The sequence below is a fragment of the Schistocerca gregaria genome, chromosome 2 (assembly GCF_023897955.1).
Source record: "Schistocerca gregaria isolate iqSchGreg1 chromosome 2, iqSchGreg1.2, whole genome shotgun sequence".
NCBI classification, from domain to species: domain Eukaryota; kingdom Metazoa; phylum Arthropoda; class Insecta; order Orthoptera; family Acrididae; genus Schistocerca; species Schistocerca gregaria.
Window position 1 is genome coordinate 744,343,137 of NC_064921.1, and position 15,086 is coordinate 744,358,222.

Below are 15,086 nucleotides of genomic sequence, written 5' to 3' on the forward strand. Positions count from 1 at the left end.
CAGTCGCCTAGAACCCAAAACTAATTAAACCTAACTACATCACACACATCCATGCCCGAGGCAGGATTCGAACCTTCGACCGTAGCGGTTCCAGACTGAAGCACCTAGAACCGCAAGGTCACACAGGCCGGCCTGTACCCCTCATTCGATCCCTGCGAAACTCTACATTTCAGCAGGATAATGAACGACCGCATGTTGCAGGGACTGTACAGGCTTTTCTGGATACAGAAAATGTTCGACTGCTGCGCTGGCTAACACATTCTCCAGATCTCTCACCAATTGAAAACGTCTGGTCAATGGTGGCCGAGCAACTGGCTAGTCATTATACGCCAGTCACTACTCTTGATGAGCTGTGGTATCGTGTTGAAGCTGCATGGGTAGCTGTACCTGTACACGCCATCCAAGCTCTGTTGGACTCAATGCCCAGGCATATCATGGCCGTTATTATGGCCAGAGGTGGTTGTTCTGGGTACTGATTTCTCAGGATCTATGCACCCAAACTGCTTGAAAATGTAATCACATGTCAGTTCTTGTATAATATAGTCGTCCAACGAATAAACGTTTTATCATCTGCATTTCTTCGTGGTGTAGCAATTTTAATGGTCGGTAGTGTACATTTGATCAAAGCACCTACGTCTGGTTTCAGGTTTCGTCTGATACTGAGATGCTATTCCAATACAGAGCCAGGGTGGCGTAGTGGTTAGCGCATCTGCCTGGTCACCAGAAGACCTGAGTTCAAATCTTGCCCTTGGTACAAGGGTGAAGGCCTCACAGACGGGAAATCGATTCGGCTCATACTTGACAAGTCGTTAGCGTACATCCTAAAATGAGAGACTAAGATATTTTACCTAAATACTCCCTCCACGCACTCTCTTTTTTTTTTTTTGAGAAAATCACTCCGAAAGTTCATGAAGCGCAACCGACTCAAAATTTATTTGAGTGATAGATAATTGAGAATTGAACATATTTCACCTGCATATGTGGGACCCTAAAACGCGTATTTTCCCAGAAATCGAGGAAAGCAACTGTTACCAGTACTGTTTATCTACCAGTAACGTAAATGCTAGTTAGTGGAAGCGGCGCTGGTGTAACAACCAAGGCATCTCTCTAAGGAGCAGAGTTCCTGTGTTCAATTCCCAAATGCATTCTGCAATATTTTCTTCATTTTTATATTTTTTTGTCGAATTTGTTAGGAGTAGGAGAGTTTGTAAGCTAAAAATTCAATACGGAATAATAAGAAGGTGGCAAATAAATTTCTCAAACGATTTTCATTATTAAAGAATTAAAATTTTAATCCTGGTCGCCCTAAAATGGATCGTTCACTCACTCTGTGGCGTGACCTCGAACAGGTTCTCCGCTCCCGTCCCAGATGCTTTGGTCGCTACGCCAGCGTCTATTTCGGTAGATAGTGTTTACCTTGTGGGTACATAAGTGGACCTCGTAATCCTCGATTTCTAGGGAAATTCGCCGTTGCGGACCCCACTATCATGATGAAAACACACGTTTTTGGTTATTTATCGATTCCTTCAAATTAGAATCGATTCTGCTTATTGAACATTAGGGATCGTTTTCTCAAAACCTGGGAGGTACTGAGTCAAAATACCTTAGAGTTTTTCGTACTGAGTTGCATACAAGCGACTTGCGAACTGTGAGATCAGTCGGATGGCGGTGCCTGAGGTCTACCCCTAGTCAGCATCAATTCGTGTTTTCTAATATAGGGTAGTCGTCATTCGAGGCGTATTCGAAAACTGTTGACCGAAACGGAGCTCATCGGACAAGATATAGGTCATCCATTTGAAGACAAAATAATCTAACGTACTGCTCATAAATAGGAAGAATAAGCCGTTATTGTACGACTACGCAATTCCAGTACAATTACTGGAAGTAGTCACAGTCATTAAATATCTTGGAGTGAGCCTACGGAGCGATTTCCAGTGAAACAACCACATTAACTAGTGGCAGGTACGGTAGATTCATTATAAGGCTCCTGAGGACGTATAGTTCACCCACAAAGCAGGTGCAGGTGTTGGACAAAAATCTGGAAACACCAAAACACAACTCATTATGTTGCCTAATATGGTGCAGGATAGCCTTTGGCAAAGAAAAACAGGTTCCAGTCGTCTTGCAACGGATAAATACAGGTCCTGTATGGTTTTTAAGGGAGTCACATACCACTTTTCCTGTAAAATAGTGGCAAGTTCACGTAAAGACGGTGGAGGTGGATAGCGATGACGGGATCATCTCTTCAAAAGGATCACAAAGGCTCAGTGATACTGAAATCTAGTGATTGTAATGGTCAGCGGACATGTGACAATCCATCCTCGCACTCACGAAACCGGAACTGGGCGACACGAGCTGTGTGAGCAGGGGCCCTCTCGCCTTGGAACACAGCAGCACCATTAAACAATCATTGTACCATGGGACTGTCACATAATCCTTGGCAGTAATGCAACGTTGCTGACTGCCAGTGAGGCCCATGGAATACCACGATATGGATGCCCAAATCATCACCGAACTCCCACCATGTTTCACTTTTAGGGCTAAAGCTCTGCTATTAGTTGGAAACAGCATGTAACAAGACACTTGATCACATGACTTCCTTCCATTGCTCCATAATAAAGCCTTTATTGCTTCGGCACCACGTTTCCTGTTACGGGCGTTTGCATCATTTGTCCCCTCTGGCAGACAAGATAGGCACACGAAGTCAGCTGTTTCCCGTATTCTTTGATGTTGTCGCTTTATACAGGCTTGTACTGTAGATAGCATTTGTGGCCTCAAGTACGTTCCGCGAAAGGCCCAAATTTCCTTCCAGAATATGCGTAGGTGGTTAGTTGGAAAAAGATACGGTCCATATCCTCCCTGTCTTTTCCTATTCGAACTTGTGAGTCATTTCAAATGATCTCATCATCGACGGGACGTTAAACCTTGATTTTACGTCTTTGGGCTTAAGTGCCAAGTCGATTGGAAAACAAATTAGTTCCAATTGCGGCCACCAGGTGCAAATCTGGCACTGTACACTGTATGATGGTTTGACATCAATATTGTCACTGGACAATCCACAGCGTGAGTGCGCACAGTTTGGTTTTCGAGAAGAGGCCGTGTGCTGTTAGTGAAACTGTTTTATGTGAGCGGCAGCAGTTACAGTGCTGCATTGAGAGAGTATCTTCCACTGAAAGTTTTGAGGAAGATGATAGTGAAATTGAAAAAACGGGTGGACTAGGTGTGGCACCTGGAAGAAGAAGATGTCCTAACCCGGTGGAAGTCATTGACGAAATTGCTGTTGCTGTAACTGCCCACGTAAGATGTGTCGCAGGTACTGATAGTGCTCGTGCAGTATCACAAGAATTGTCCATCCCTAAACAGCACGGGAAGTTTTGCGGTCTATTTTACACTGGTACCCGTACAAAGTCCACGTGACGCAGCTACTGATACCTCATGATACAAAACAACGTTCTGAGACGGCCTGGGTGGCCGAGCGGTTCTAGGCACTACAGTCTGGAACCACGTGACCGCTACGGTCGTAGGATCGAATCCTGCCTCGGGCATGGGTGTGTATGATGTCCTTAGGTTGGTTAGGTTTAAGTAGTTCTAAGTTCTAGGCGACTGATGACCTCGTAAGTTAAGTCCCATTGTCCTCAGAGCCATTTGAATCATTTGAACGTTCTGAATTAATTTGCTCTTCGGTTTCCGGTATGGATCGAAGTTGCTGACATGTGGCCGGGAAATGTTCTAGGGAGTGACGAGGCACATTTTACAGTACAGGGCGTGGTGAATACACAGAACTGCCGAATTTGCCTTTCTCACTTGTTTAACCTTTTCTGCCCACGTCCCGTTCCTATTTCATTAAATATACGTACATTTATATACCATTTTCTTGTATTCACAGAGTCAGATTTGCACCTGGTGGCCAAAATTGGAATTAAATTTTTCCATCGTAAATCGGTTCCGCATTAACGCATCAGAATATCCACCAAGTCTCGCTGCCATACGACAATTACAGCCCCAGACCTCTCATTTTAATTATACCCTCGCGGTATGATTTCATGATTGCTGAATATTCACCGGAAGCAGTCACATCTATTAAATATCTGGAGTATGCATGCGGACCGATTTAAACGACCGTTGGAAACTAATCGTCGGAAAGACAGGAACTAAACTACGATTCATCAGAAGAATTCCCAGGAAGTGAAGTCCAATCTCGAAACCACTGTTCGGCCGGTATCGGAGTATTTCTCGTCGCTCTGTGACCGTTACAATATGATTGATAGAAGAAATAGAGAATCTCCAAAGAAGAGCAGCACGTTTCGTCACTGTCTCACTTAGCACGGAGGTGTCACAGAGACGCTCATTCAGCTGTAGTGGTAGTGACTGTTGTACACAATGTAGCCTTCGCTGCATACCATAAAGTGGCTTGTGGCGCGTAGCTCTATGGCAAATGTTTCTTCATTCTTCTTCAACTGGTGCGGACATCAATCCTTCTTCTACTAAAAATGCTACTAGTTATGTTACAAATTCGGGTACATCACTGGTCCTATGTGCCCTGATGTAGTCAGCGTATCTACATCTCTGTGCCAAAGCCACTGATTTTCAGTCCCCGCGTTCTATTTGATCCGTGAAATACCTGCCCCCTCCTTTACCTCTTGTATGTCTACTTGATTTCCCACTTATCTCCTGACACGTAACTAATTACTTTCTTCCGTACCTTTGGTTACTCTGTATTTTCGCAGTGTAATGGCTGACTGTTTCTAGCACTCCTTTATATACTTCTATGACAAAGTGAACCATGAATGGCAAACAATGGGCCTGATCAGTACTTGTGCCCTATGAGCCTACTCTGTGCTTCGAAAGACACTTCATTGTCAAGCCCGCCAACTGGAACATCTTAGGAACGAAGCTTTTAAAATTATAATCAGGCAGCTTCGTCTAACTGTGATATATCACGTCCGATCAATGTATAAGACATACTTCTTAAAATCACAGAAATAATGTATTAGAAAATTTATGCATTTTTGTCGGAACTAATATTTAGCGTGTGTCATTATGTGACAAGCTGATAACATTATATAAACTGTTTCATGTTCCTAATTGTATAACGTAATACAATGTTTACGTTAGCTGCGATCTATAGCTATAAACACAACAAAACTACTGAAATCTGTATTTTAATTTATAAGTTATTGTGAGACAGTGAAGCACGCAGGGGGTTGGATGAAAATTCAAAAAAATGTGCAACGTATTTTGAGAACCTTTGGACTTAGCAGAAAAAGAAAATACCAAACGCTGATGTGTTAATAGTTCATAAAGAGGATAATACTTTGACCTATCAGTTCGCACAAAATGGGCATAAGAACTAGCATTATATACGTCTGAAGCAGCTTCACTGCTCTTTAGGATTTTGGTTCTTTGACTAGCCGGATTTCAGTGCATGATCAATGAAGGTCTTTTGATATTTCAAGTGACTAATGATGGCCTCGTTTCAGAGGGTGTCAAACTCATAGTGATATTTCCGTCAGTGCTATGTCCTTGCCAAAATATGCTATACTACATTATTTTGTTACTTGCCACTTAAATAACTCCTTGGTCTTGGGTTCCGTAACCGCATTTTTGTACAGTAATAGTGTGATCATAACACCATAAAATTCATAGTACAGGCCAAAACGAGCCATACTAATCTGGGAAAGAATCAACACGACGCTATCAGAGAGGAAATATACTCCAGTGTTAATGAGATTTTAGTACAATAATGTGACGCTCACACTGATCACACGCTCGAAAACTGTGTAAAATTTGTAACCATGAAGAAACAAAAACATATAAGCAACGCTGGATAGCCGCATAGAGAATTAATCACCTAGGTTGTGGGTTAGATGTGCGTCAGCTACCAGTCAAGGAGATGAGCCGAATGTAAAAATATGCAGGCGATTAACGAGGGTGCCAAGTTATTTAAAACAAGTCTAGAAATAATTTATTGACGCAACAAGTGAACCCTCTAGCTCAAGTGTTGGTATAAATCGTGTTTCTTAGGAACACGAACAGTGGCATCACTTTGCCCCTCCTCTGCCTCTTCCTCCTTCACCTTCTCAGGTATGTTCTGGTTTCACAGCCTCACTACCTCATCTATGGTGTTCAAAATCTTTTCATCCAACTGGTTGATTTGTCAAGCTTTTTAGAAGTTTAGGACTTCCATTCTTTTCCTGCTCGATGAAGCCACTTTCCTTTGTGTTCCCTAACCTTGCATTTTACTACCTGTACTGGCAGCTGTATTTGTAAATTCTCATTTCTTTTCCTATAACCTCTTTCGTACTGCATTATTGCTCTTATACTACAACACTGGCGTAGTCATTGTAGCGCTCTATGTACGGTGCCATAAACAGATTAAATTTTGTGGTATTTTTTCTGTACTTATCCGTTTTTGATTACTCATTATAAATAACATAAAACGAAAACTTTGTTTTCAGTTACTGTCATATTTCTCTTCCCAAACTAATTTAAATGGAAGAAGGATTTTCAGAAGTTACGTTTGCCTGTCAAAAGGCTTTCGTTAGTAATATGTATCAGGTGTTTTCTGTGCTCATGTGAACAATCTACCTTAAATTCCGATCTATGTTATACGTCAATCTTTCCAAGCAGATTATGCACAATTTCTTCACTACTTTCTAACAAATACTGGTCAGCGTTAGAATGCTTTCACTGTGACTCAATGCTCGTATACGTTAGGACTGAGGAAAGCTTTTTCGAAATCTGTAGAAGCTGTAAACTTAAAGTACAAGGACTATCGGATTAATAAGGGCCTGTGAAGTATTTAAGGCAAAGATGCTTTTTTTGTTGTTAAATTCAAATATTGCCGCCAGTAACACGCATAATGTCAAAGACAAACATGTTAGTTTTTATTGAATATTACGCATGTAGTAATATACAAATGCATTCGATACAACTGTAAACGCAGATAAATCATGTTTACGTAGCCTGTAAACTTATTTGTTGTACAAAATTTCGAAGTAAATCGTGCCAGTCATCTGTTCCTATATATTCTCTTCATCAGATTGATCCACACTGGCAACTTACACGGCATGCCCTCAAAGACACTGTAGGGAATAACAGAAATATCCGCTATCACATAAACAACAGTTATTTGCGTGATACAAAGCTGACGTACGGAAAGGTCGTCACAGTGTAAGATCGTTGAACAGTATGACAACTATCCCTGTAGTAGCGCGACATTTCCATTGTTTTGTCAGTTTTCTACATGTGGAAATGTATGTGTTAACAGACGGAGAAAGGGCCGGAGCGGCACGAATAAGAAAGCGAGGGTTACCGCCGGCTGGCAGGTGGTCCAGCGGATGAAATCATTCCGCCGGATGTTCAGTGACACCGTAACAGCCGGCCAGCTCCAGAAACACAACGGCTCACTCACTCTTTCTGCCCCTCCCCCCTCCCCCCCTCTTTCCGCTCCTTCCCCCAGCCCCACACACACGCACGGGCACGCAGGAAGGGACAGATGTAAAAAACACAACGAAAGAGGCCATAGAAGGGCAGGCATTAACCGAAGAAGTAGGGAAACAAAGATACGGTGGAAGGAAGAGGGGAAAGAGAGTGAAAACACAAGGGAAGACGCATAGAGGCTCGGGACCACTCTCGCGATCGGAGATAGCCCGGGTGATTCATCTGCTGGACAGAAGAAGCAACGCCGGGAATAAATTCCGATAGGCTTTCCGCCGGCGCTTGCTGAGATAATGCTCGGTCGTGCATTACTGAAAATAATTTTCTGAATGAAGACGTCAACATGTCCACAAGCGACGAACATTTTTAAGCCTTTTACACGTACACGAAAACAGTGTGGTGGTGTCGAGCCAGCACGAACATAATGGACCCCAGCGGGAACCAGCGGTAACGCAGCGCTACCTGGATTTATGGAGGGATGCGCCGGGAACATGCGCATAATTCGGAAACGCCGTGGCGTCTGTTCTCCGAACGTTGTCACCTCTAACCGCGTGGAGTGCTCGGAAATGAATGCCCGTTTCCAGAAATTAATGAACTGCCAAAGGCACCCTCATTATATTCATAAACCCTGCTGTTTTAAACGAGTTTAGATATGTGCATATGTGCTTCGACTCGCTTGTAACCATTTGCGTGCGTGCGCGCAAGCGCGTGCGTGTGTGTTTGTGTTTGTGTTTGTGTGTGTGTGTGTGTGTGTGTGTTACAAGAAGTCATAACTTGTACAACTGTACATGAATATGGGTACGGACTGGCCGTTATAAATATCGTCGATGCTGTAATAACGAAACGTATTCCTCATCTACGCAAATGTACATGTCGGTCGATAGTGGGATTTCTTGCAATCTCTTCATTACACACAGGTATGTACTAACGACGTGTGATATATCCCATAAATAACATAACTATACCCCATTGCCTGACGGAGACAGATTTTTCAAGGCCTTCCGGGCATTAATGTATATGCACTAATGCTTTAGCGAACAACACTGTGATGAACAATATTCTATATGCGTAATACGAAAATGCGTTTTGCACAAGCCCACGCTTGCACGAGTTCGCACAATGTTATACAAGATGGAAATAAAAAAGCTTTATTTCGTTTTCATTGCCTCAGATTGTGAGAGTCGACATGTGAACGGGATACCAGCTCCATCTGTACTTCTGACAATATTGGTATAAGGCCTACACAGTGATCATTACAACACAGAGCGGAAGATGGGTTTAACGGAAAACTAGTGATTTCATAAAGTGCTTGTTAAAGGAATATAGAGTGCAAATATGGTTTCTGTTCAGTGTGTCATTAATTATGTAAATTTGAGATGAAGTTGTAAGTACGATAAGATTAAGTTCAGCAAAGCTCTAGTAAATATTCACAATTCGATCTCGCGGTGATTAGTAAAATACAGAATGTAATTAGATTCAATGAAGTATTGGTGATTTAACTTATACTGAGAATTTACAATTGTCATTAACAACTTCGACTACAGCAGTAATAGTAATAAGCCTTATTTCTCGAGAGAGAGAAATCGGTACCAAGAAACCCAGTTGCTTGTGAAGGCTTGACTGCAAGGGAAGAGCTAAACAAAAAACGGAAAGGAACAAGGAATGGAAACGACAAAAGGAACATCCCACCATAGCACCAGCACTTAAAGAAAGCAACAAAGAAAGCGATCAGACGCTAACACAAATGATGTGTCGTAAACGATAAAATTTATTTTGCAACTCGAGAAGCATGATACTGTTTTTAAATGTTACTGGAGTTCATTATCTACACCAAGGCCTTTGAGTGCTCTTAAACAACTTAGGACAATATGTATTAAGTAATTTACTTTTGTCCTTTTATCTTAGCGCTGAATAACCACGCAATAAATAAATCGTTAGAAAGTAAATTTTATGTAGATTATAACAAAATTGATGCACGTTGTATTCTGATGGCCTGTGGATATACGAGTCCTAAAACTAAGTACGATGTGTGGAAAATAAGTGACAAATACTAAATGATTGACATTATCTGAAGTGTGGTCCATGGTGTACACAAAATTTCAGAAAGAAAGCTTTACATATCTTACTTTCAAAATATCTGAAGGAAAGGCACAAGGTAGTGAACAGCAGTACAATGCTGACTTACATGTAAAAACTTTAAACGTGTGTTCGAATTTAGTAATCGGTCCTGCGATCGACGCTTCAGTATTTAGATTGCATTCAGCATTTAGATTGCTAAATTAACTACATTTAGACGAAAGTTATTCAGGTAACGATTTATCACAATGTCTGGTGTCTTAAGTTTTCGTAGGGTGTAGGCTCAAAGTAGCTTAAGCCAAATCCCTGTATCGGGTCGGTAACGTTTCTTTTGATTACGTTTGCGAAATGTCCAGAACCAGTGGTATTCCGTTTCTTTTCTATTCTATTTTCTCGTCACAAATATTCCAACTAATCATAGGTGTACCTAATGTATTATGTATTTACAAACGTTACTGACCGTAAGTGGCTGACGCAGTTCCGATATCGAGTTTTCTTTTACCTATTTGAGTGTCCAACCAGTTAGATGGTTGCACTAGTATGCATAACAAATATACCCTTTAGCAATCACTCATGTTTAGCAATCACTGACTTTAATCAAGAACACATCCAATTCAAGCACACAATCTTGTTTATCTGTTGGCGTAAACATGAAACTTTTTAGGTATTCTGTGTTTAAAAAGTTCAAACCCCCACCAAAATTGTTTACAACAATTTAGCGTAGCTAAAAATGATTTCCTCATCTTTGTGACTTTTTTCATACTTATTGCAGTGACATAGGAAAGTCATTAAGATTAAAATCAGCTTTATATTAATATATATGATGTCATTGTCTCCTGACATGCGGGTCCATGGAGGGGTATCTGGGACGGTAAAGGGGAAAGAACTGTGGCAGGGACGAAATGATACTACTGTTATTGTTCCTAAGATACATGGTGCGAGGGGTCCCTTAATGTTATGAAATACATTCATAACGGACTGTAAACGGGTTATTTCTGTGCGGGCAGCCGGGCACTGAAGCAGCTTTCACCGAAAACGGTACGCAACGCCTGTAGCTGCTCTGGATAGCCGGTCTCCGCTCAAAGCTCCAAGGATTCGCTTTCAAATTACAAATTAACCAAAATTTCAGCATCAGCAAAAACCTTACTGAGTATATTACGTTAGAAAAAAATCTTAAGATGGAATTAATTAATACAAGAATATCACGAGCACCCTGGCAGTGAAAAAACATTTACAGCTGCTAAAATTCCGCAACTTCAGCCACGTGAAGCTAGTTTAGGAAATCTCGAAAATAAAGTATCATCGGGTCAGGTTTCAAACGAGTCAGGATAGCGATTGTGGCACGATACCATAAACAAGCGATAACTAGAATGCCAGTCACGTTCCGAATGCCCCCACCCCCCTCTCCCCCTCCGTGTTGCCGAGAAGGAGCTATCCCTTTACGGCGTGACTCATCTTATTACACAATAAAACTATCAGTGAGTGACGCTGAGCCCACACTTGCATATCGAGGTGCGACCGGTTACAGGAAAAAGATGTCGTACCGGGGGCGTGACAACGTGTCACGTGCCGGCGGTGACTCGCCTCACACACACACACACACACACACACACACACACACACGGAGTGGTGCACGCCGGGACCCCCCCTCCACACACACAGACACACTCACACTGACAGACAAGGCGGCTTTTGCGAAAAGCGCGTCGCACCTGCAGACTGAGCGCGAGGCGCTGCACGTTCTCGGCGAAGATGGCCCGCTCCTCGGGGCTGCAGCCGTCGTCGTCGTCGGGCAGCGGCGGTTCGGCCGCCGGGCCGGGCCCGGCTCCGGGGTCCACGTCTGCGTCTGCGTCGGGGCCGGCGGCGGCGCGCGGCGCTGGCTGTGGCGGCGGCTGCTGCATGCTGGCTGCTGCTGCTGCTGCGGGCCTGGCTGCCCGCCGCGCTACGGCTCCTCGTCGCGTTACGCGGCCGGCCGCGCCGCCAGCGCCGCACGGCGGTCGCTCCGCGCACTCCTGCCCCCCTCCAGGCGACCGCCCGCTTCGCGCACGCGCGCGGACCCACATGTTCTCGCGGGCTGACGTCGCCATACATGTATAAACACGAGTCATTTCGTGCAATGACATGTTCTGACCACAAAAATTACACGCAAATAGCCCGATAGCGGAAATGTACTTGGCACGATACTAGTCGAGGGGGGTAGGACGTCAAACGGGCCGACTTGGAGCAGGAGAGGCACCACATCATCATCATCATTTAAGACTGATTATGTCTTTCAGCGTTCAGTCTGGAGCATAGCTCCTCTTATAAAATTCCTCCGTGATCCCCTATTCAATGCTAACATTGGTGCCTCTTCTGATGTTACACCTATTACTTCAAAATCATTTTAACCGAATCCAGGTACCTTCTCCGTGGTCTGCCCCGACTCCTTCTACCCTCTACTGCTGAACCCATGAGTCGCTTGGGTAACCTTGCTTCTCCCATGCGTGTAACATGACCCCATCATCTAAGACTGTTCGCCCTGACTGCTACATCTATAGAGTTCATTCCCAGTTTTTCTTTGATTTCCTTATTGTGGACACCCTCCTGGCATTGTTCCCATCTACTGGTACTTGCAATCATACTAGCTACTTTCATATCCGTAACCTCAACCTTGTTGATAAGGTAACCTGAATCCACCCAGCTTTCGCTCCTATACAACAAAGTTGGTCGAAAGATTGAAAGGTGCACAGATAACTTAGTCTTGGTACTGACTTCCTTCTTGCAGAAGAGAGTAGATCGTAGCTGAGCGCTCACTGCATTAGCTTTGCTACACCCCGCTTCCAGTTCTTTCACTATGTTGCCATCCTGTGAGAATATGCATCCTAAGTACTTGAAACCGTCCATCTGTTCTAACTTTGTTCCTCCTATTTGGCACTCAATACGTTTATATATCTTTCCCACTGACATTACTTTTGTTTTGGAGAAGCTAATCTTCATACCATAGTCCTTACATTTCTGATCTAGCTCTGAAATATTTCTTTACAAACTTTCAATATAATCTGCCATTACAACTAAGTCATCCGCATTTGCAAGACTGCTTATTTTGTGTTCACATATCTTAATCTCACCCAGACAGTCTATTGTTTTCAATATATGATCCATAAATAATATGAACTACAGTGGAGACAGGTTGCAGCCTTCTCTTACCCCTGAAAGTACTCTGAACCATGAACTCAATTTACTGTCAACTGTAACTGCTGCCTGACTATCCATGTACAGACCTTTAATTGCTTGCAGAAGTTTGCCTCCTATTCCATAATCTCGTAGAACAGACAATAACTTCCTCCTAGGAAACCGGTCATATGCCTTTACTAGATCTATAAAACATAGATACAATTCTCTGTTCCACTCATAAAACTTCTCCATTATTTGCCGTAAGCTAAAGATCTGGTCCTGACAACCTCTAAGAGGCCTAAACCCACACTTATTTTCATCCAATTGGTCCTCAACTAATACTCGCACTTTCCTTTCAACAATACCTGAAAAGATTTTACCCACAACGCTGATTTAAGAGATACCTCTATAGTTGTTACAATCTTTTCTGTTTCCTTCTGTTTTCTGACAAACTGACAGAGGCACCACAGGACATTTAAATTTCCACAGTCTATACTTTTACAAATAAATTCATAAACTTTGTTAGCATCACCAGGAAGGATGCAGAATTCACAATCATAGCAGTGGAAGTTCGAAAACCTAACGAAGTAATTTTTTTTACTTGTGAAATTTCATAATTTTTTTCCACTTACTAATGGCAGCATTTGTTGCTATAGGTACACTTTTCTTCATAAGTGAAAGAGATGGTTCCATGAATTTTGCGCAGCATACAAACCATACTTAAAGGCGTATGAAACTCTAGAATTTTCCAAATCTATTAAAAACTGTGGTAAAAATTGAGGTAATTAACTACAAAATTTGTGGCATTTCTAAACATGAAGTTTAAAATACAACAGATCATTCGTCTTTTCATAAAGTAATTAAATTCTATAGTTTCATACACCTGTGAAGCATGGTATGTATGCTGTGCAAAATTCATCGAAGAATCTCTCTAATTTATGAAGAAAAGTGTACCCATAGCAACAAATGCAGCCATTAGTAAGTGAAAAAAATGATGAAATTTCACATGTAAAAAAATTATTTTGTTATGTTTTCGAACTTCCACTACAATGAGTGTCAATGCTGAATCCTTCCTGGTGATGCTGACATAGTTTTATGAATTTATTTGTAAAAGTATAGACACTGAAAATTAAAATGTCCCGAGTTGCCTCTCCTGCTCAAGGTCAGCCCGTTTGACGTCTAACCCCCCTTAAGCTTACCAGAGTAACAGAAAGCAGTGTATTGTATATCACTTCCACTCAGGATTTGAAGTGTAGATGGTGTTCCACAGGGTTCTGTTTTATGCCTGTTATTGTTTGTGAAACTTATGAATGATATTCCACCTGCTGTGTAAGAAGACGCAGAAGTTGTCATTTTTTGCAACTAGTACAAATATTGAAACAAAAAATTGTAGTGTCGCCTTTGAATTGTCAACTATAAGTCACTTTTCGTTATGAAAAGCTCATGGACAAGAAGCTCAAGCAGTCCGATCTCTCAAAGAGGATTTTTTTTTCACTCGATCTTCAGGTCACGAGTGGCCTACCGGGACCATCCCACCGCTGTGTCATCCTCAGTGGAGGATGCGGATAGGAGGGGTGTGGGGTCAGCGCACCACTCTCCCAGTCGTTATGATGGTACTCTTGACTGAAGCTGCTACTAGTTGGTCGAGTAGTTCCTCAATTGGCATCATGAGGCTGAGTGCACACCGAAAAATGGCAGCAGCGCATGGCGGCCTGGATGGTCACCCATCCAAGTGCCTACCACTCCCGACAGCGCTTAACTTCGGTGATATCACTGGAAACGGTGCATCCCCTGCGGCAAGGCCGTTGCCCTCTAAAGTGGGTGCTGAATAAAACCTGCTATTACTCACCCCTTTCTTTAAAATAAAGCTACATTCAGGTTCCTCTAAACACATTCATTGATGGAGTGCAATGTTTAACATAACAGACAATTTATGTGGTCACTATAGAGACATGACATAAAATACTGAAAGAAACAAAATGACAAAAATGGAATACATTAATGTACTATCACACAAATCGAATTACCAAATCATTATTGCTTATTTATTGGCATTACCATATTTATTATGTATATTTATATCTATATGTATATATTATCTATATGTAACTATACTAATACTCGTACATTCAACTTTTATCACCTTGTGTCTCCCTGTGCTGACACCTACATCTCGTTATTGAACATCATATATAATTTATTGTTGTGTTAAAGAATGATGTCCAGTATTCAGTGTGTGAAGTTGAACATAATCATGTAAAGATGAGATTATCCAATACAGTTTCAAGAAATTGGCTTCAAAAGTCACTGGTAGTGGTTTCCCTTCAGCTTCACTGTCTGCAGGAACAGTCATGGTATCCATTGGCATCCATTACGGATAACATTATTCAGGGAAAGGCAACCTGTGGTGACAGTAG

The 15,086-nt window shown here is 42.3% G+C and overlaps 1 protein-coding gene across 1 annotated transcript in view; it reads right to left on the reverse strand.

The window, feature by feature from the left end:
• LOC126334922 (protein odd-skipped-related 2-like) overlaps positions 1–11,428 on the reverse strand; it is a 209,391-nt gene extending 197,963 nt beyond the window's left edge. The window contains exon 1 of the mRNA XM_049997644.1: positions 11,229–11,428. Coding sequence (XP_049853601.1) covers positions 11,229–11,417 — 189 coding nt within the window. The 5' untranslated portion in view covers positions 11,418–11,428. The remainder of the gene's footprint in view (positions 1–11,228) is intronic.
• Between the last annotated feature and the right edge of the window lie 3,658 nt (positions 11,429–15,086).